Here is a 22998-nt window from a genome sequence, read left to right as displayed (position 1 = left end):
CAATAACGGAGGCCAAACGTTTTCTGTAACTATTCACAAGCTTTTCACACACTGTTGCTGGTATTTTAGCCCATTCCTCCATGCAGCTCTCCTCTAGAGCAGTGATGTTTTGGGGCTGTCGTTGGGCAACACGGACTTTCAACTCCCTCAGCAGATTTTCTATGGGGTTGGGACCTGGAGACTGACTAGGCCACTCCAGGACCTTGAAATGCTTCTTACGAAGCCACTCCTTTGTTGCCCTGGCTGTGTGTTTGGGATCATTGTCATGCTGAAAGACCCAGCCATCTTCAATGCCCTTGCTGATTGAAGGAGATTTTCACTCAAAATCTGTCGATACATGGCCCCATTCATGCTTTCCTTTACACAGATCAGTCGTCCTGGTCCCTTTGCAGAAAAACAGCCCCAAGGAAGGATGTTTCCACCCCCATGCTTCACATTGGGTATGGTGCAATTCAGTATTCTTTTTCCTCCAAACAAGAGAACCTGTGTTTCTACCAAAAAGTTCTATTTTGATTTCATCTGACCATAACACATTCTCCCAGTCCTCTTCTGGATCATCCAAATGCTCTCTAGCGAACCGCAGACGGGCCTGGATGTGTACTTTCTTCAGCAGGGGGACACGTCTGGCAGTGCAGGATTTGAGTCCCTGGCGGCGCATTATGTTACTGATAGTAGCCTTTGTTACTGTGGTCCCAGCTCTCTGTAGGTCACTCACTAGGTCCCCATGTGTGGTTCTGGGATTTTTGCTCCCCGTTCTTGTAATCACTTTGACGCCACAGGGCGAGGAGGGAGTTGAAAGTCCGTGTTGCCCGACGACGGCCCCAAAACATCACTGTTCTAGAGGAGATCTGCATGGAGGAATGGGCCAAAACACCACAAACAGTGTGTGAAAAGCTTGTGAAGATTTACAGAAAATGTTTGGCCTCTGTTATTGCCAACAAAGGGTACACAACAAAGTATTGAGATGAACTTTTGGTATCGACCAAATACTTATTTTCCACCATGATTTGCAAATAAATTATTTTAAAAATCAAACAATGTGATTGTCTGGTTTTTGTTCTTCTATATTCTGTCTCTGAGGGTTGAGGTTTAACCATGTTGACAATTACAGGCCTCTCTAATATTTTCAAGTGGGAGAACTTGCACAATTAGTGGTTGACAAAATACTTATTTGCCCCACTGTACTTGAAAACAGGTTTTATCTTCTACATTCTTCAAAGTATCCACCCTTGAGGTGTCTCCAAACCTTTGGCCTATACTGCATGCATTATGAAATACTTTATAGGATTCTTGCTCATTTCATTTTTGTTGTTTTATTGCTTTACAACTTTTATAGACATCATTTTAACGGCTAGGTCTTTATTTTAAAGTGGGGTTCAGAATTTTTGACATTAGGCTTAATCTTCGAGTTAGTGGTTGTTTAATTTGTCGTTGGAGTTGTTTTGAACAAATTCCTTGCAGTTTGTCAGTTATTTGTTAGGTTCAGGGCTCCAGAGTGGCTGAGCTAGCGCAAGTCAAAGGTGGTTGAAATCAACTCCATCGACTAACTAAACCCCTGCTAACTCGAAGAAAAAGCCTTATCTGAAAAATTCAATTACATGCAATGAAATTTTTCTGTTCAGGCAGCAAAGGGAGAAAAATTGGGGAAAGTAACTGACAAATTACTTTTAAAGTAACTTATTTACTTTGATAATAAAGTAATCAGTAACTAGATTACTTTTTTGAGGAGTAATCAGTAATCAGTAATTAAATTACTTTTTCAAGTAATCTGTGACAACACTGGTTACTACACACCTCTGCGAGTGACATACTGTATTGGCCCGAATATAAGACGGCCCTGATTATAACACGACCCCCTCTTTTTCAAGACTCAAGTCTGAAAAAAAAAGACTTTTTGAACACCAAATTAATTTTTATACAGAAAATATTTCCAGTACATCCTAAACAAATGATTATAACAATACATTTGAGAGAAAAAGCATGTTTTTTTGCCTCATTCAAATCTTAATATCTGAACATTTAAATATGTAAATGAAAGTGCAATCACATTTGTAAATGAATAGCTTCTGGTTGTGCCAGATTGGGATAAAACAACAAAATTTCAATAACTGCATCAACCATCAAAGTGAAATCTAACTGTAACTGTAGTCTTGAAACAAATCTGAATAAGTGAAAACATTGCAATAAAATAATGCAAACTGGTTAAACTTGAGAGTAGCCGAGATCTGTCATGACAGAACATTGCTTCAATGATATCTGGCGCCATCTAGCGTCGTGAATGGGTATAATGTCTAGACCGCGAATATAAGACGACCCCCACTTTTTCAGTCTTATTTCAATGCAAAAAAAACACTCTCATATTCGGGCCAATACGGTAATTAAATTCTACTAGATGCTATTAGGTGGTTCCCTAGTGACATGGAGTTGCAGAAATGTCGTTCAGCAGTAGAAAAAGTGTCCCGCTACTAATACACTAAATAATCTTATTTGAGAGTACTAGTAGATAGTTTTTGAAGCGCACTTGTAGGATATTGAAAATGCTCGATAGGCAAAACTTCTGCCAGGCAGAATAAATCCTTCCTCCCTCACCCACGGAATTTTCAATTCCCGAAGTTCCTCTCCCTCACCTTTTGGCCAACGGCCACGTGGGTGTGGAAGATCTAGTAACAACACCACAGGATTGTTTGAGCGCTTAACCGCAGCTTCCCAGATTGACGCGCAGTGTCCCGCTTTTGTGCAGCTCCCACAGCTGCACGAACTCCTCGGGCATAGCGTGGATCCAGCGGTCGGGCTGCATGTTGTCGTAATAGTGGTGACTGATAGGCTTCTTCTCCAGGTCGGTGGGCAAGGGCCAGAAGCCGTAGACGCTGACCTCGTCGCACAGGCCCAAAGCCAGGCTGACCATAAAGAGGCCTGTGGAGAGGCGGCGGGCATGCACGCCGCGCTCCTTCCAGAACTGACCCACCACGTTCAGGAAGTGAGGGTTGGCGAACAGCATGGTGAGGTTGGACGAAGAGTCCGCCAGCGTGTAGGCGACGCGTTTAGACAATTCGGTACCGGCAAGCGTGGAGAAGCCCGGCATGTAGATGAAGCTGGAGCCGTACGCCTTAATGTAGTCCACGAAGGACTTGCGACGCCACAGCAGGCTCTGGTATCTGAGGGGACACCTCATTACTTACTTGTGTATATACAGTGTGTATTCCATAAAATGTACCGTGCGCTCACTTCTTCTCAATGATGCTTGGGTTGGCCGTCACCAGGTGCGTTTTGGTGCCTACGTCATCCACGTATTCTTTAGAGAGCGGTGGGAGGTTACACCTACACAAAGACAAAACATGTTAAGGCATCTGAACCACTGTAATCACTATTGACAGGTTAGCAAGCTGGAGTCATGCAAATAAACAGCAAGTCATTCATTCAGACTTGCTGGGAGGTAAATTTGGACAAAGATCAGGAAAATAGTAGCCACTACATAATCTACAGTAGTATAAAAAGTATCTCAACCTTTTTGATTTTCTCACATTTCTGCATGAAATCGCCATCAAATGTGATCTGATCTTTGTCAAAATCACACGGACGAAAAAACGGAGTAACGCACATGCCCCGCTCAAACAGATTAAAATGACAGAACAGTGCAAAGTCCACTTGTTACTTGTGTTTTTTGACGTTTAATCACCCTCTGCTGGCACTTGGGTGCGACTGATTTTATGGGCTGCAGCACCCATGAGCATTGTGTAATTATTGACATCAACAATGGCGGGCTACTAGTTTATTTTTTGATTGAAAATTTTACAAATTTTATTCAAACGAAAACATTTAGAGGGGTTTTAATATAAAATTTCTATAACTTGTACTAACATTTATCTTTTAAGAACTACAAGTCTTTCTATCCATGGATCGCTTTAAAAGAATGTTAATAATGTTAATGCCATCTTGTTGATTTATTGTTATAATAAACAAATACAGTACTTATGTACCGTATGTTGAATGTATATATCAGTCTTGTGTCTTATCTTTCCATTCCAACAATAATTTAAAGAAAAATATGGCATATTTTATAGATGGTCTGAATTGCGATTAATTACGATTAATTGATTTTTAAGCCGTAATTAACTCGATTAAAAATTTTAATCGTTTGACAGCCCTCGTGAAAACTGGTTTCAACTGCTCTTTAAGTCTCCTTAGGCAGAGGGTTCACTTACTTATGATTCACCCTTCTGTCATTGTTTGCATGCTATCCTCATTAAAATATGCAAACCTATAAATGTTCGGGTGGTTTGAGTTCAAGCAGACAGTTTTTTCATCTGTGTGATTTTGACAAAGATCAGATCACAATTGATTGTGATTTTATGCAGAACTGTGAGAAATTCCAAAAGATCCAGCTACTTTCTCATACCACTATACTCATAACTATTCAGTAAACACTGAAGTTTTTAGTTTTTGCATTTGGAGCTCTCAGTGACTGCAATGCAAAGTAGCCAAAATGACGTAAGCCTTCCATAAGCGGAACAGCCAGTCAAACCGGAGTTTCTCTACTGTCAAGGTCGACAGGTTGCGGCAGCGGAGGTCACCTCATGACAAAGTCGGCCTTGTCGATGGCGCGGCCGCACTGGCTGTGCCGGAGGATGCCTCCGTTGCCCACCACGGCACACTTCTTCAGGGGGAGCGGGAGAGGGCTGGCCTGGGGAAAACAGTGAGTAACTTAAAATGACAGAGATGGACATCTACACACTGTCAGCCCTCTAAACTCAAATGGATTGGTTGTCTATTATCATCAATGGCATACAATGATTTAAATCTGAGCTATAAGAAACCAGGAGTGACACAGATAATAAAACCCATCCCACCGCCTCTGCTATACAGCCCTCTGGAAGCATGCTTGGCTTCGGCTAACACAGAAATCCACGAGGCTCATCTGTCTTCACTCAAAGATGTTATTATAATTGCGTCATCTTTGGATGTTCAGTTGTTGGGCTACCAGCCATGAGATGAAGCCAATTTTGTTGTTATTTTTCTAACTTTAATTTAAACATTAAATGTCTATCGGTTGGTTTCAAAACAAATCTTAAAAAATGCATTTTTAGGTGCAGTACGACTTCGAGTCTCAAATATGTGGTATATTGCTCATCTTTTCATGAGCATAAAAGTTGTCACTTACAAATATGAGACTGTTAACACTCAAAGGAAGATTGTTTCCCTTTAGAAGCCAGATATTTTACATGACTACTGTATGATGCATGACCCACCCAGTTGGCATGTTTAGTACATTCCCTGGCTAATGTCCAAATGCAATAAGAGCCCTGAGAATGAAAGCTCGTCTGTGCAGTGAGCATTAAATCGCAGCACTTGGGGAAAAAAAGCTACAGTGTGCATCAGACCTAGCAAAAACACTCCTGTACATGAGGTGCTAAAAATAGTCGGGCGTCGCGCAGAGAGTCACGTGGTAAAGAAGAATAAGGCGCGAGGAAGACGCGGCAGTTATGCAAATGAGGCCTCCACTGTTCAGGGAAATGTGACTTCCTTCAAAGCATTTTCTCAAGTAACTCACGCTTTATTTATGATTCTTATGGGGAAAAACGATGCAATTTGCCCTGAAAGTGACACTCCAAAACAACAGGGGGCAGTGTTAAACATTGTCCAGATTACGGATAAAACAATTTCACAACCGGTGATAATTGATCAAAGGAATCATTTCTGCTTTCTGAAAACTGGTTCAATCATGAAAGGGATCAAGTATGTTTTAAGGCTTACAGTTTTGTAGAAAATATTATTATTTTGTTTTTACTGATCGCATGTCAACTTTTCAGTAACATTTAAGCCCTTTCACACGATTATTTCCAAAGATGGACAACGAACTCTCTTCCTGTGTTCTACTGTCCCGGACACATTGTGTAATTCCCCCTTTTTCACGATCGCGTGTATTTTTGTATTTAATAAACCATTGAACACTTCCCTCCGTTGTTTTCTGCTTTGAAGTACAACCTTGCTTCCGCAGTAGCAGACCCTAACATTGGCAACAAAATTAAGCACACATTGGATGGAATCTTCCTCAGTTCCACTGTCACGGACACATTGTGTAATTCCCCCTTTTCAGCGATAGCGTGTATTTTTGTATTTAATAAACCCTTGAACACCTCCCTCCGTTGTTTTGTGCTCTGAAGTGCAACCTTCTTTCCGCAGTAGCGGACCCTCGGACCCTAACATTTAGTGCTGCAACGATTAAACGATTAACTCGAGTATTTGATTAGAAAAAAATATTCAAATTAAATGTTGTTGCTTCGAGTATTTGTTTAATTAAAGTGGTGTTGTAGTGGTTTATTTTGAAAGTGTTTGCATGTAGTTTTATTGATTTGGGTGGCAACAATGAATATAACTCATTTCTCATGGCTCAAACCAGCTGCTCCCTGTTTAGGCCAACATTAGCCAAGTTTTTGTTTGAGCTAATGTTTTTAATGCATTTATTATTTAGTTTATAGGTATATTTAACCGTTTTTTGTGGGAACATGTGTCTGAACCATTTGTTGAGAGCATTGTAAAAAAAAAAAAAAACCTTTAGTATTTTATAGCATTTAAGCTAGTACAACCTTGTTTCCGCAGTAGCGGACCCTGACATCAGCAACAAAATAAACCACACATTTCCAAAGATGGACAACGGACTCTCTTCCTCAGTTCTACTGTCACGGACGCATTGTGTAATTCCCCCTTTTCAGCGATCGCTTGTATTTTTGTATTTAATAAACCCTTGAACGCGTCCCTCCGTTGTTTTGTGCTTTGAAGTACAACCTTGTTTCCGTAGTACCGGACCCTAACATCGGCAACGAAATAAACCACACATTTCCAAAGATGGACGATGGACTTTCTTACTTGGCTCTTCGATCGCGTAGCAATTTAATTTTTTTATGTCTTCAGTTCAATTTAGCCTTTTTTAGCTTGCTATGTTAATAATTGCAATGTTTGATTACCGCTTTTTGTCTCACTGCGAAGAAGGAGGAAGTGACGATTGGCCCGCCATGATATTGTCATTAGGCATTGTGCTGTGACCCGGGAATTTAACATCTGCTTTCACGCCCGGACATTATACTAAGACACGACCCGTGAAATGTCTGCGTAACCTCCGTGTCAGTCTACCCGGGAAATTGTTTTCACATACAATTGCAACATGGTTAAATCCAACGATATTCCTGGTGTTTCGGAGTGTGTGAAAGGGGCTTTAAAGTGCTTCACTGCTCACACATTACTGGGTAATTCCAAAATAGATGAAATTCATTTCTTTCCGCATAAATTACACAAACACACACACACACACACACACACACACACACAAACCATGTAACGCTAATTGCTAATTTGGTGTCACAACCTATAAAAAGGTTGAAGCACTGTTTAATTTAAGGGGTAAAAATGATAGTTTGAAGATCAAATTCCTGCTATTTTTGTACAATTTCCCAGTCCGACCTCTGAAAGGTTTCGCATGAGCACTCAGCTTCTGTTATGTGTATTTCTATTCACCTCCCCCTTCATGAATGAGCATGCACAGCTCGCTTCTGCAAATTAGGGTCAGATATTCATCTCAACCCCCCCTTTTTCCTTTTCAGCAGGATATTAGTCTGAGGCCTCGCTGATCATCTCGATTATTCGAGCGGGCCCAAAACACCTCTACAAAGAGTGCCTTATTTGGTTAAAAATACACCCAGTGGGACCTTCTCATATTGTATGCAAAGACAACAGGAGGGAAGAACTGTTTCTATTGCCTATGTGAGTGAACAATCTCTAATGTGCCCGAGTAATAATATCGGCCCAACCCACCCCGTGCCTGATTCAAATGGTAAAACCACAGCGGCATCATATTGTGCTGAGTGCAAAAGAAAAAAACTCATCTATGCTCACCTGCACAAATATTGAGTGGGACTCATTATCGACCAAGTGAGAGCGGTGGAACTCTTGGTCGTACCATAAGGATTTGCCCACCGGCGTGTTCTCCTTGGTCAACGCGAACAGACGCTGGGGGGCGCAGCACTCGTTCAGCAGCTTCCTGGGGGCGGGGCAAAACAAAGCAAAATGAGTTACGCTGACAAAAAATAAATATAGGGTTTTAAATGTCGTATTCGCACCAATCAAAAGACAGGTAAACACAATGACGGTAATAAACATCCAATCCACTTGACTGGTGGCGAGGTATCGCCGTCCATAGACTACATAATTATATAGACTGGTCATATTCAACAAGCACTGCGCCACGCCTTCAAGTAGGGGGCCATCCCACACTCCGCTTCAGTTAGTCGCAGTCGGTCGGAGCGACACATGCAGCGATCCAACGCCGGATTTAGGTTGAAAAAGTACGAAAGCTGTACTGCATACAAACAGGAAGGATTGTCTCAGGAGTGATTTGTTCGAGGATTCAAGGTGATTAATTTATTTTTCATACCATGCATGCATATTGAAACGTTGTGAAAAAAAATCAATGGGAGAGATTAACTGCTACGGTATTAGCGTCATAGTTTGCAATATATACGCAAAATAAATGCTAACTGCATGTTTTTTTTTTTTGCTTTTAACTAAGAATCGAGACTGTTTTACGTCCATATCTATCAAGAATTCAGGGATTTAAGTGTTTATTCACAAGAATTTTCAACAAAAAAAAATTCTTTGTTTACATAAGGCAGCTGCTACATTTGCTTAATGACTAGCATCATAGTTCGCAATAATTATGTAAAATACTGCAAATGCTAACTGCACGTTTCTTTTTGCTTTTAACCAAGAATCGAGACTGTTTTAGGTCCATATCTATCAAGAATTCAGGGTTTTAAGCATTTATTCACAAGAATTTTCAACGGAAAAAGCTCTTTGTTTACACAAGGCCGCTGCTACATTTGCTTACTGACTAGCATCATAGTTCGTATTATTTATGTCAAACAAATGGTAGCTGCACGTTTTTTATTTTTTATTTTATTGCTTTTAACCAAGAATCGAGACTGTTTTACCTCCATATCTATAAAGAATTCAGGGATTTAAGCATTTATTCACAAGAATTTTCACCAGAAAAAGCTTAATGTTTACGTAAGGCCGCCGCTTCATTTGCTTACTAACTAGGATCATAGTTTGCAAAATTTACGTAAAATAAATGCTAAATGCACATTTTATGTGCTTTTAACCAAGAATCGAGACTGTTTTACGTCCATACCTATCAAGAATTCAGGGATTTAAGCATTTATTCACAAGAATTTTCAACGGAAAAAGTTCTTTGTTTACATAAGGCCGCCACTACATTTGCTTACTGTCTAGCATCATAGTTCGCAATGTTTATGTAAAATAAATGCGGATTGCCTGTTTTTGCTTTCAACCAAGAATCTAGACTATTTTACAGTGCCTTGCAGGGGGGTCGTTTTTAGTAGTGACATGCTACTAAAAACAGGAGAACTGATGTGATTTGAAAAATAAAGCGGGTAAAGGAACAATTTGTATTTGACGTGCTATTTCAGAGGAGTTATAGTAAATAGTGTGTAAATAATAAGGGTGTAATGGTACATGTATTTGTATTGAACCGTTTCGGTACGGGGTGTTCGGTTCGGAACTGAGGCGTACCGAACGAGTTTCTGACGTAATGTAACCCTTACTTTTCGAGGCTGTGAGTCGATCGGGTTACAGTTTCTTTTTGTAGATTATATTTACTCCGTATTCTCTACTATAATGAGGACCAACAGGGTAGGACAGTATATAACCCAGAAACGTCAACGGTGCGACAACGTGGCCTCCGCAAGAACACAGTGAAACGCGGGCGTTAAAGTCAATCAGCCAATGCACACCAGTCGCAGTGCGGCCGCGCGTCCCAGAAGCGTCTCAATGCGACGCACGCGAAAAGAATGGCAGAGTTTATTATTTGACGCGAGACGCGGCCCTCCTGCGTCAATACTACTACCTAGGATCGGGCAGACCGGAAGTCACTCCTGTAAAAATACGTTGGATCCGGTCGATTTTCGTACTAATATGCAATCGTAACCCACTTTTTGAGTCCATCAGATCTCTTGAGTGGTCGATCGGTGCACAGTTGACTTGTCTTTGTTGATTTACTGCTGTCTTCTCTGCTATAATAATAACCAACACGGCCCCGTGTTCAATACAAAACCCTCCTACCACAACAAAACAAGTAGGAACCAAGCCTGAACGATATATCGTTTAAACATCGCCATCGCGATGTGTGCGTGCGCGATAGTCCCATCGCAAGGACGTGCGATAGTTTTTATTTTTTTAAAATCCATATACACCCTGCTTTCTGCTCTGCGCAGAGCCTCACACCCTCCCTCTCCCAGCTCTTTGAACCTCAAAGTCACTGCAGCACTTGGTTATTAAAGTTAACAATGCTGGTATCTTTGATCTTGCCAAAGAAGCGGACATCACAGCGCAGCAACTGTCAATCATCGTTTAACTTGTTAAACAGTTTCTGCAAGGAAGCTGCTTTGGAATGAATGTGTGTGTGGAGACATTTGAGACATATAAATTAAATGCCACAAGTGATCATGAGGAGTTTGTAATTTCTACATGTCCATCAAGAGTCACAGCTAAGGTAGATAAACAGAAGTATTTAATAAAGCCAAGCATTTTTCTACTACAGTACTTTATTCTTGTTCAAAAATGATTGAATGATTGAAATGATGAAAACGGATCATAATTATTACATTTGAAGTGCTTAAAACCATTTATTAATATATATATATATATATATATATATATATATATATATATATATATATATATATATATATATACAGTATATATATTTGTAGAGAGAGAGAGAGAGAGAGAGAGAGAGAGATATGTACAAATATATACACATATATATCTATATCTATATATATATATATATATATATATATATATATATATATATATATATATATATAAAATCATACTTTGGGGAGAAAAAAGAAAAAAGTGAGAAAAAAAACATGCCTTATATGTATCTCTTTCCAATGCTAAATCTGACTAAATACATTGAGCACACACACAAAAAATAAAAATTTGGGGGGCGCGGTGCGCAACTTCGCTGTTTTTCACTTATCGCGGCAGGTTCTGGTCCCCATTAACCACGAAAAACTGTACACTGGTCATTCTGAGTCATCCAAAGGCTTTCCAAACAGCTATTCAAGTCATCTAGTGAAGATTTCTTAAAAAAAAAAAATATATATATATATATATATTGTTTTTTAATATCGCAATATAATATCGCAAACCCCCAAAAAATCGCAGCAATAGTTTTTTCCAATATCGTTCAGGTCTAGTAGGAACTAATATTCACATAGGAACTAAAGTTATACAACATAAAATATACAATATAAATGAATACTACATCATATTTGTAAAATATAAACACATAATAAAATAAATAACAGCCCTTTTAAATAAAATGAAATGAGCTAAAACACCTGTAATTAAATAATAAGAATAATACACAGATCCTGCTTACACAATTAAATGTATTAATTTCTGTGTGGCGCTTTAACTTGAGAATATCCACCAAAAAAGCTTTTGAAAACCGTTCATAAGAAAAAAAAAAATGATTCATTGAGGCATTTCATTTGTAAAATACATGTTAAAATCTTTGTCATTGGGATTGCTTTTCTCTTTAGCACATGACTTCTTTTTTCTTTCTTTCAGAAAGAAAGCAAACCAATATGCGGGCTCTGAAAGGCAAATTCTTGTTGGATTATCATCTTTCATCCTCTTTTATCATCACCCGCTACTTTTTGAGCAGAATTCTAGCTTTGTATAGGCTAATGTCCCTATTGTTGAAAGCACAAAAGTGTATAATAAACAACTAGCACATTTATATTTTGCATTTTGTTTTCTTACCGTACCAAAAATGAACCGAACCGTGACCTCAAAACCGAGGTACGTACCGAACCGAGATTTTTGTGTACCGTTACACCCCGAGTAAATAATGAGTGATATTTATTCATTTAGACCAGGGGTGACCATTACGTCGATCGCAACGCTAGTGTGGGTAGCTCGTGGCATCAAAACAACAAAAAGATTTAGATATACAGTACATACATACTGTACGTAGTTAATTATGTTGTGTGAGCAACTTTTTCGGGATTATGCAGCACCCCATGGTGTCAAGGTAGATCACGAGAGGTTGTCTCCTTGACAAGTAGCTCTTGGAGCAAAAATGTATGAGCACCCCTGTTGTTAAATTATACGTTAAAATGTACAGGGGTTGGACAAAATTATAGAAACACCTTTAAAAAAATCAACAAAAAACAATTTAATATGGTGTAGGTCCGCTTTTTGTGGCAATCACATCCTCAATTCTACGAGGTATTGATTCCTACAACTTGTGAATTGTTTCCAAATTAATTCTAAGCTATTGTTCAGTTAGAATACCCTCAAACTCTTTTAGAGACGATTGTAGTGGAAATCAACGTCTTTAATGAATCTCTAGAAATGACCATAAATGCTCAATATTGTTGAGGTCTGGGGATTGTGGTGGCCATACGAGATGCTCAACTTCATTAGAATGTTCCTCATGCTATTCTTGAACAATTATGTTTAATGATTATGATGCCAAAATGTTAGGTGTTTCCATTAGTTTGTCCAATCCCTGTATCTTTTAATCTTAAAAAGGAAAAAAAAAAAATCTTATTTTCAAGGCGTGGCGGCTTTCATTTTGGTGTGGCGGTGCGCAACAATCTTTTTTATGTAGGGGAAACCCTGAGATTACATCCAAAATATATGCGAGGTAGAATAAAATACAAATAATAGACAATAGAGTACAAAAAAAAATTCATTGTTGAGGATGAATTGTCTCCATTCGAGAATTCAAAAATAACGACACACATAAAAATGTTTTTTCTTGTTTTTGTTTTCCACCAAAATATATCCACTGAAATAGTAGCTATTTTAATCCGTTACATTTTGCTGCCAATGTTATTATAGAATTTAACAACACAAACCACAATTAGTGCTGAAACGATTATTCTATTAACTCGAGTATTAGATTCGAAAAAAAATATTCGAATTAAATTTTGCTGCTTCGAGTAGTCGTTTAATTAAAGTGGTTTTGTAATTGTTTGTTTTGAAAGTTATTGCATTTAGTTTTATTGATTTGGGTGGATACACCGCCCTCTAGTCTGCCTCATTTCACATAGCTGAATCCAGCTGCTCCCTGTTAAGACCAACATAAGCTAAGTTTTTGCTTGAGCTAATGTTTTATTTTTTTTTTTTATGCATTTGTAATTTAGTTTAAATGTATATTTAGCCGTTTTTTGTGGGAATATGTGTTTGAACTATTTAATACGAGCATTCTAAAAAAAAAAAAACGTTGGCATTTTATAGCATTTAAGCTAGCGGACTTTTACTTTGTAAGTTGGCCAATTGTTCTTTTGTTGTACAAACAGTATATCCTCATTTACTTATTTTTTTTAATACCGTTTGACGCTCAGGTTAGGTATTTTTTATATTCCTTATCCGATTACTCGATTACTCGAGCTGACAAGTTCATCGATTAATCGACTACTAAAATAATCGATAGTTGCAGCTGTAAACACAATATTAAAAAATCACATGATTTGGGGAATCATATAGTGGTTGTTTTAGGAATTAAATTCCATTTTGTAGAAAAGGCTATGTACCACAAACTAAAAGTGTTTTGGGTTGACATGTTTTTCTTTTATTAATTAAAATTGTCTGCCCTCAAGTTAAGCAACTCATCATGAGACTTGAGAAGGATTTTTTTTTTTTGGTACAAAAACTACTTCAAGCGCTATAATTAGTCAAAAATAGGATTCATTTTTTGGGTGTTGATTAGAAAACGACATCCCGCATTTTGGGCTTACGTCTTGGCCAGGGCAGGCCCAGGCCATTTGGGGGCCCTGAGCAAAATAATGCCAAGCGGCCCATATTTTTGGCCCACCATTTCAAATGCATATTATGCCAATATTTCGTTTTACTACAATCAGAGGAAGCCGTACATTTGCCGTTGCCGACAGGTGACAACTTGCTCGGCTTTACTTGATTCGCTTGATTATTTGCATTCGCCCTGCGGCCAATGGCAATTACCAGTACAACATACTGACAAGCTCAGCTGACAACAACATTCAAGTTGGAGTGTCTTGCACAACAACCTCAACATCAACAACATGCTCTATTGCCTTGATACTGCTGTTTCTTTTCTTCTCCGATTTTCTTCTTCTTTCGTTTCTCTGCACCAGAAAGATAATTCTCTTCGACATATCCGTGCATCTATTTTCCAAGCAAGTTTGAGCACCAATCATCGCAAAGCAGGTTCAACGTCACTCCCCAGGTTGTAATGACAAGAAAATGGATGTTTGCATAGATAAACCGCAATGCACGCCACATTATTCACAATGCTCTATTAAAAACGTATAAAAGGAGGTTGCCAGATTGGGGGGCCCTTAGTGCTCAGGGGCCCTAAGCAGCTGCATAGTCTGCGTATAGGCTGGGCCAGCTTTGGTCTTGGCCTTGTTTTAGGGTACGGTATGCTTATTCAATTTGCGATGAGAACATCAATTTACGATTGCGTAAATGCTGACACTCAGCTGTTTTATCATAAGCTCAAAATCGGCTTTGCCTCTGATAATGATTTCACCTCAGTTGAAGAGATTTATTGACACAAGTCTAGCTAGATGGAGTGTGTGAGCGCACGCGCGCGCGCGTACCTATAAAGGTCGATGCCAGTCTGGTTTTTCTTCCAAGCGTGGCCATGATGCCGTAGCACCTCTTCCAGGATCTCCTCGTCCCGGGGTACCCGATACACGGGGAACACGTAAATCAAGCAGAGAAGCAGCACGCACAAAGCACACGCCGACAGCTTGCACGGGTGGCACCGCATCCCTCACTCGTCCGTCTCGATCCAGTCTCCTCGCCGGCTGCAGCTTTATAATAGCGTCTGTCACTCAGGGGCACTCATTTCTGAATCTAGGACGAGCGGCCAATGAGGAGCCAAGAGGGGAGGGACCAAGCAATGTCACTTCCCGTTCAGTTTGGTTAAAATAAATAAATAAATCAATAAACTAAACACAGTGATTATATATCCAAACAAAAACAGGCTCTTGACATGATTGTAGAAAGGGACGATATGGCATAACCTGCATGCGCACTTTTTGCTGGGGACGGGATATTCATATTGATCAATGCAAAATAAATCTGTATTGACTTATACTAAATTTTATGTGTATTGATTCAGCCTACACCAATTAAGTCAAACTTAGTCAAAAGAAACATTTTGAAAACTTAATAATGCAATTTAAATTTGCTCATAAAATCCAGAAAAAAAAGTCTGGATTTTATGAGCAAATTTAAATTGCATTATTTGAACATAACTTACATTATATCAACATACAAAATAAATGCTAACTTATTAATCATCTCTTAACTATCCAGGAATTAATTAAAAACAAAACAAAACAAAAAACATTTGTCTTAAGGCCACTCCACATTGGCTAAATCAGCGGTTCTTAACCTTGCTAGAGATGCCGAACCCCAGGAGTTTAACATCTGCATTCACCGATGCCTTCGGAATTTAATGAAAAACTATTCTTTTTTTTTTTTAATTCAAAACTGATAGATATTAGCTCGCTAGCTTAGCTATATATGAAATAATTTGAACTTTTTCTAAGTTTACTTCATCTCATTCCAATTGCAAGTCAACTTTCCACTGAGCAAACCAGTTTCAACTCCCATTAGATAGAGGGCTAGCAGTTGAAAGAGTTTAAAACTAGTTTAAAACGTCACTTTATCTTTAGATAACATGAAAATAGGGCGTGTCTTAACCTTCGCTGAACCCCTTCCACTTACGCACCGAACCCCTGGGGTTCCATCGAACCCAGGTTAAGAACCACTGGTCTAAATAAAGAAGTAAATATAACTGAAAAACTATTTTGTCAGGGAATAACAAATATACTAAAGATGGAGCCGTCCTTCAGCTAAAACTGCTTTCAACAAGCACAGCCAAACTCAACAAAAACAACAAAAAAAGAAAGCTCCAGTGGGCTGCATTAAACCACATAAATAAAATAAAAAGTAAAATTAGGGAGGGTTAAACCTCGGTTCACTACATTTCTCTCAGTTAATTTAACGTTAACAGTAGAAAACACATACAGGAGGTGTAAGATAAGCTTATTGTATGTTGTACAAGTATGCTCTCCCATAATTACTCCCAAGCTATGACGCGAATGACAGTTAAATACTGTAACAATGCATACTCGCGCGGAGTGACTAATGTACATGTTTGTACTCCCCCAACCACATTGTGTGCGAGTGTGTGTGTGTTCAAAACAAAGTTGCTAACTTGACTTAGAGGTGTGCTGCAAATCACAAACTGCCGTCACAATGACGCCTTGCAACTGATGTAATGCATGACCATAACAACGGCTCCCTAAAAAAAAGACGGCAGAATGAGGAGCTCTGAGAGAGACTTCGGTGAGACTCCGATTTGGCACGTTGCGCTCTCTCCGACCTCTCCCCAAGCGGCCGTCTGGTAAAATCTCACTCTGTCTCCTGTCTCAGTTATTTACGTCCTCTCTTGGGTTACTTTGCAGAATAGTACATAGTTTAGACCCAACAGGAGGACACTTCTCTCTAAGAAGCTTCATAGTCGAGTTTTGCAGGTTAGCAAGTTCACACAGTTTGATGTTATGCTAACTGTGATGCAGATCAGACTTTCAGTAGCAATATTACTGGTGTGTTCCCCACTTCCAACACATTGACGTCTTTTTACATTTCTTAAGTGGCTTCTGCTGGATGAAAAAACCTATCTTAAATCCCAAATATCTCTAATATCTAATGTGTGTGTGTTGTGGGGGGTGCCGGAGGGGGTCAAGTCATCAGCTGTTTAGGAGTTAAAAAAAATAAAAATGGACCGGCACATTCAGTTCGTGAAAAGAGGTACACGTAAGTCTGAACAATAATGAAAATAATTCACTTAATAATTGGTTGGGTCAATTACAACAATTAAAACATATAGGAAGACAATCTAAATGACCTATATAACTAAAGTCATTATATACCGCTAATAAGGTAGCTTAAAAGTTGGTGGGAACAATTTCAGCATCCTGGAAAGTTGTTAGTGTTTTGTCCCTACCGTCCCTATGCAAACCTACGTCCTTGAGAAACCATATATATCACAGTCCATGCCACAATTTTCACGTTTAGTCATACAGGTGTTGGACTAAATCATTAAAACACTTTTAAAAAATCAATAAAAACTAATTTAATATGGTGTAGGTCCACCTTTGGGGCAATTACAGCCTCAATTCTCCGAGGTATTGTTTCCAAAGGAATTTTAAGCAATTCTTCAGTTAGAATGCCCTAACTCTTTTAGAGATGATTGCAGTGGAAATCGATGTCTGAATGGAATCTCGAAAACGGACTATAAATGCTCAATAATGTTGAGGTCTGGGGAATGTGCTGGTCATACGAGATGCTAAACTTCATTAGAATGTTCCTCATGCCGTTCTTTAACAATTAAGGTGCTGGCCAAAAGTATTGGCACTCTTGCAATTCTGTCAGATAATGCTCAATTTCCCCCCAGAAAATGATTACTATTACAAAGTTGGTAGTAATATCTTCATTTATTTTCCTTGCAATGAAAAAACACAAAAGAGAATGTAAAAGAAAATTAAATCATTTTACACAAAACTCCAAAAATGGGCCGGACAAAAGTATTGTCACCTTTTGAAAAATCATGTGATGCTTCTCTAATTTGTGTGATTAACAGCACCTGCTACTTACCAGTGGCACATAACAGGTGGTGGCAATAACTAAATCACACTTGCAACCAGTTAAAATGGATTAAAGTTGACTCAATCTGTGTCCTTGTGTGTACCACATTGAGCATGGAGGAAAGAAAGTCAATCAATCAAAAGACCAAGGAACTGTCTGAAGACTTGAGAAGCAAAATTGTGAGGAAGCATGGGCAATCTGAAGGCTACAAATCCATCTCCAAAGACCTGAATGTTTCTGTGTCTACCATGTACAGTGTCATCAATAAGTGTAAAGCCCATTGGAATGTGGCTGACCTCTCTAGAGGTGGACGGAAAAGAAAAATGGATGAGAGATTTCAACGAAAGAGTGCGTGGATGGTGGATGAAGAACCTCGAACAACATCCAAACAACTTCAAGCTGTCCTGCAGTCCGAGGGTACAGCAGTGTTTACCCGTACTATCCGTCAGCGTCTGAATGACAAGGGACTCTATGGTAAGATACCCAGGAAGACCCCACTTCTGACCCAGAGACATAAAAAAGCCAGGCTGGAGTTTGCCAAAACTTACCTGAGAATGCCAAAAACGTTTTGGGAGAATGTTCTCTGGTCAGATGAGACAAAAGTAGAGCTTTTTTTGGGAAAAGGCATCAACATGTCACAGCGTGGTGAGGTTTGTCGTGTCATGGTTATTTCCTGCTTCAATTTGAAAGTCTTTCCCTCCTTGTTTCAGAGCACTTGCCCTTCCTCACGTGCTCCCTAATCACCAATTGGTTCCACCTGTTCGCCATTACCTTCTGTGTGTATTAATAGTCAGTCTCCCCTTTGTTTTGTGCCAGAGTGTCTTCGTCCGCTGACGTGTTACCCCAGCCTGCTATCGTCCACAGCCAAAGTCACCACGTGAACCTAGTCCTGAAGAATTTAGTAAGGCTTTTGAGTTTGTTTGCTGCTTTGTTTTTGATGGTATTTTTTGCCTTCTTTGTGAAGTGAATTTTTGTTGAAGAACCTGCCTTTTGATTGTGAATATTTTGTAAGCAATTCTGAATTTTTACTTTGTGTTTATGATAAGATTTTAGCCTCCCACAGTGGAGTGACTTTTTGTTGTGCCATATTGTAAAATATTTTTGTTAAACAAGAAAACATTGCATTTGAGTCCTGCCTCGAGTCCAGTCCTGACACAACATAGTGTACACGAATAAAAACAAGGCATTCAAAGAAAAGAACATGGTCCCCACAGTCAAACATGGCAGAGGTTCCTTGATGTTTTGGGGTTGCTTTGCTTCCTCTGGCACTGGGCTGCTTGACTGTTTGCATGGCATGATGAAGTCTGAAGACTGCCAGACACATTTTGCAGCATAATGTAGGCCCCAGTGTGAAAAGGCTGGGTCTCCCTCAGAGTTCATGGGTCTTCCAGCAGGACAATGATGCAAAACACACTTCAAAAAGCACTAGAAAATGGTTTGAGAGAAAGAACTGGAGACTTCTAAAGTGGCCAGCAATGAGTCCAGACCTGAATCTCATGGAACACCTGTGGAGAGATCTGAAAATGGCAGTTTGGAGAAGCCACTCTTCAAATCTCAGAGACCTGGAGCAGTTGGCCAAAGAAGAATGGTCTAAAATTCCAGCAGAGCATTGTAAGAATCTCATTGTGAGATACTGGAAGCGTTTGTTATTTTGTCTAAAGGTTGTGCTACTAAGTATTAGGCTGAGGGTGCCAGTACTTTTATCTGCCAGAATTGCAGGGGCGCCATTACTTTTGGCCAGCAATGTATGTTCAATGATTATGATGCCAAAATGTTAGGTGTTTCCATTATTTTGTCCAAGCCCTGTAATTGCTATTGCATAGTTTTGCATGAAACAACTTGTGTGCAGATATGTGCGAACAGCATGACTAGTTTTGACCTGAGAAGAATGTAATCGCAGTAGAGACTTTATTTATTTATTTTTTTTAATTTTTGGAACGATCCGATTCATTTTCCGGTGTTTTCATTGTTAACTTGACAGACTCCTTGGTTGTGTAAAAAATGGCTTTTTCGTTATCTTCTTCTGCCATCTGCTGGCCAATTTCAGGACTGACACATCACAGTTTATGACGCTTGGCTAAGAATTTTGATTTCATTCATTCTCAAGTTGTGCATTTTTTAAATTTAATCAAATTATCTCTTTAAAAACAACAAAACACACAAGAAACAAGAACAATCAGAGTTTATTCACCTTGAAAGGTGGAAAAGCGCTGTACAAGTATAATACCATTCCATTCCATTCATATGACAGTTAAGACTCCCCCTGTTGTTTTAAAGATACCAATAACCAGTGTCAGCTATCAAAACATACTTAGAACTAGAAACAATGGCCCGCAACAGGCATGTGCAGAGGGGGGAGTGGGGGTAGTGCTTGCGCGCCTGCCCCTTTGCCCCTACATGCCCAAAGTGCCCCTTTCCAACCTTAACCCCCCCTCCCCCTGCACGCTGTTCCTCTGTGACCTGCGTGTATGGTGAGGAGTCTGAGGACATCTGGTGGTCAAAAACAAACGGTGTTATCCTATTAAACTGAGTTTGAGCAAATGCTGTAGTAAAAATTCTTACAACAGGTTTATTGTGGGGATTTTTGAAAAATAATAATCGGTAATTTTCTCTTAGAGTTTTCTACTTTAATGATGAATTACCCCCCGCCCCGAGGCTATTTCGATCTGTGTGTCTCTACTCGCTGCAGGCAACCGTATTTGTCCGTTGTCTTCACAATGTTATCTAGAAAGGTACACATCTTTAAAGTGCGTATGACAGGAGAAAAATACTTTGAAATAGGATTATTATGTGAATTAAAATCATATTTTGAGATGATTAGACTATATACAACAATTTAGCAAAGCGCAGATGAAGAGAAATTAGTCTTTTAATCATCCGGTTAGCCACGCTTTCCATTATAGGGCTCGAGCGTCCCCAACAGGTGGATGACGTCAGCGGAGTCACGATTTCATTTGACTTAGTATGCAGCCCATTGAGGGGGAATTATTCAGAACGAGGAAAATGCCACGGAGAGAGCCGCAAAATGTCATTGTTTCAGTCTCTCTACTCCAATATTTTTACAGGATATTCTTTTTATCCATGTATTTTTTCCCCAATAGCTAAATAAATGGCTTGAGAAGGACCAGTCAACCCGTTGAGGGGGAATTATTCAGAACGAGGTAAAACGCGACGAAGAGAGCCGCAAAATGTCATTGTTTCAGTCTCTCTACTCCAGTATTTTTACAGGATATTATTTTTATCCAAGTATTTTCCTCCAATAGCTAAATAAATGGCATGGTCATGACAAATAACAGTCTTTTGCTAAATGGAATATGAAATAATTAAAATCAATTTATTCAAGGCGACATGCCAAAATTACTCCATAATGGTCAAAACTGTCGACTTCACCTTGACTGTCGCACCTCCCGAACGATATTTTATGCACCAAAATCGGGCTTATGTCGTTTCCCTTCCCCGACTTTGGAGAATGTAACTAAACCAAGAGGCGTGACAGCAAGCCAACATGCTAACCCGAACCGAGTGTATGTTTCAAAGTCTTCGAAGATGAAAATCACACATAACTAGCCCTGATCATTTCACATGACGACTGGGTTGTCGATTGTCTTCGCCGATGGGCAAACCGCCCGTCGGAGAGCATTTTACAGCTCTTTCCCCTGCTACTACGGACAGGAGAGCTCGCCGGGGAAGCAGCTGGACAATAACCGCTGAACAAACCGGCCGACGTCGGAGAAGCTTGTAGCTACCAAATGGTCAACACGAATATGGCAAAATAATGCTTTACTACACGGCGAACTTGTAAACAGAGACACTCAGTGGAGGAGGGCGGCTGCAGTTGTTGTGCTGCTAACATGTGCAGCTAATGTGTATGAGGAGAGCTTTTTACATCCCCATCCATGATCAAACATAAGTCCTTTATTTAAAGAAAGTTTGTAGTGTTTACTTTGTAATCGCTGTATTCGCAGCTATTTTGACAGAACACCGGGCACATGAGAACAATAAGCCGAATATAGTGCTCTCTCGGCGGGGGATTGTGCGACAAGCCGCCGGTGTTGTGCCAAAAAATAGCCGCCCTGCATGCATGTCAGCCACAAAATGCAAGCCACCAACATATTAAAATGATCCCAGTATTTGACATAATAAAAAAAAAACACGACGTTTACTCACTCCCTCGTAAGTCCCATTGTCCCGCAGTAGTAGGGCTTGTTTTGGCCAATATCCACTGGTGAATGGGAACCTTTTGAAACCCCCAAAACGCCTCTCCCTCGTACAGCAAGATTTTTCTGCAGCCGTTTGGCTGGCGTGATGCGAAAAATAAACGTATTAATTAGGGCTGTCAAACGGTTAAAATTTTTAATCGAGTTAATTACAGCTTAAAAATTAATTAATCGTAATCAATCGCAATTCAAACCATTTATTAAATATGCTATATTTTTCTGTAAATTATTGTTGGAATGAAAAGATAAGACACAAAATGGATATATACATTCAACATACGGTACATAAGTACTGTATTTGTTTATAATAACATTAAATCAACAAGATGGCATTCACATTATTATATCTTTTAAAGCGATCCATGGATAGAAAGACTTGTAGTTCTTAAAAGATAAATGTTAGTACAAGTTATAGGAATTTTATATTAAAACCCCTCTTAATGTTTTCGTTTTAATAAAATTTGTAAAATTTTCAATAAAAAAATAAACTAGTAACCCGCCATTGTTGATGTCAATAATTACACAATGCTCATTGGTGCTGCAGCCCATAAAATCATTCGCACCTAAGCACCAGCAGAGAGCGATAAAGGTCCAAAAAACACAAGTAACAAGTGGCGTTGCACTGTTCTGTCATTTTAATCTGTTTGAACGGGGCATGTGCGTTAATTGCGTCATATTTTAACGTGATAATTTTAAAAAATTAATTACCGTCCATTAACGCGATAATTTTGACAGCCCTAGTATTAATCAGCTGAATACTTAGTCCTTCTCATACAACAGTACGGCTGTATATTGAAGAGGACTCCTTCGTCGTATAAGTCACAGCGCCATCTTTCTCAACTCGAGACTGTTGCCGGAAGTCACTCATTTTATTGGCGCGTTTTATTAAAAAAACTAAATAAATATAGCAATCGCTTCCACACACATCCAAGCGGTCCATTTCATTCAGGAGCATAAAATACCGCGTGTATTATGAAATAAACATGCTTTTTCGTGTCACAGGCACTTTAAGTTTTCTAATAACAAAACAATAGTTTTGAAA

General features: G+C 39.3%; 1 protein-coding gene across 1 annotated transcript; it reads right to left on the bottom strand.

The window, feature by feature from the left end:
* Nucleotides 1-1125: 1125 nt before the first annotated feature.
* On the bottom strand, nucleotides 1126-14912 carry st8sia1 (ST8 alpha-N-acetyl-neuraminide alpha-2,8-sialyltransferase 1). Its single transcript, XM_057855645.1, has 5 exons — nucleotides 14676-14912; nucleotides 7888-8032; nucleotides 4572-4681; nucleotides 3226-3318; nucleotides 1126-3155 (listed from the first exon to the last, which is right to left on the bottom strand). Exons 1-5 carry the CDS (start codon nucleotides 14846-14848, stop codon nucleotides 2693-2695), a joined length of 984 nt encoding a protein of 327 aa, XP_057711628.1. The 5' UTR covers nucleotides 14849-14912; the 3' UTR covers nucleotides 1126-2692.
* Between the last annotated feature and the right edge of the window lie 8086 nt (nucleotides 14913-22998).

The sequence above is a fragment of the Corythoichthys intestinalis genome, chromosome 13 (genome assembly GCF_030265065.1).
Source record: "Corythoichthys intestinalis isolate RoL2023-P3 chromosome 13, ASM3026506v1, whole genome shotgun sequence".
Lineage (NCBI taxonomy): Eukaryota > Metazoa > Chordata > Actinopteri > Syngnathiformes > Syngnathidae > Corythoichthys > Corythoichthys intestinalis.
This window is presented reverse-complemented; position numbering and strand designations above follow the sequence as displayed.

What these genes read in the sequence shown, in the direction of transcription:
- st8sia1 (XM_057855645.1), bottom strand. Translation starts at nt 14,848, where the DNA reads ATGCGGTGCCACCCGTGCAAGCTGTCGGCGTGTGCTTTGTGCGTGCTG. An exon ending in CCCACTCAATATTTGTGCAG is followed by an intron (nt 4,682 to 7,887) that starts GTGAGCATAGAT and finishes TGTTTTCCCCAG; the next exon opens with GCCAGCCCTCTCCCGCTCCC. An exon ending in CCAAGCATCATTGAGAAGAA is followed by an intron (nt 3,156 to 3,225) that starts GTGAGCGCACGG and finishes GTGTCCCCTCAG; the next exon opens with ATACCAGAGCCTGCTGTGGC.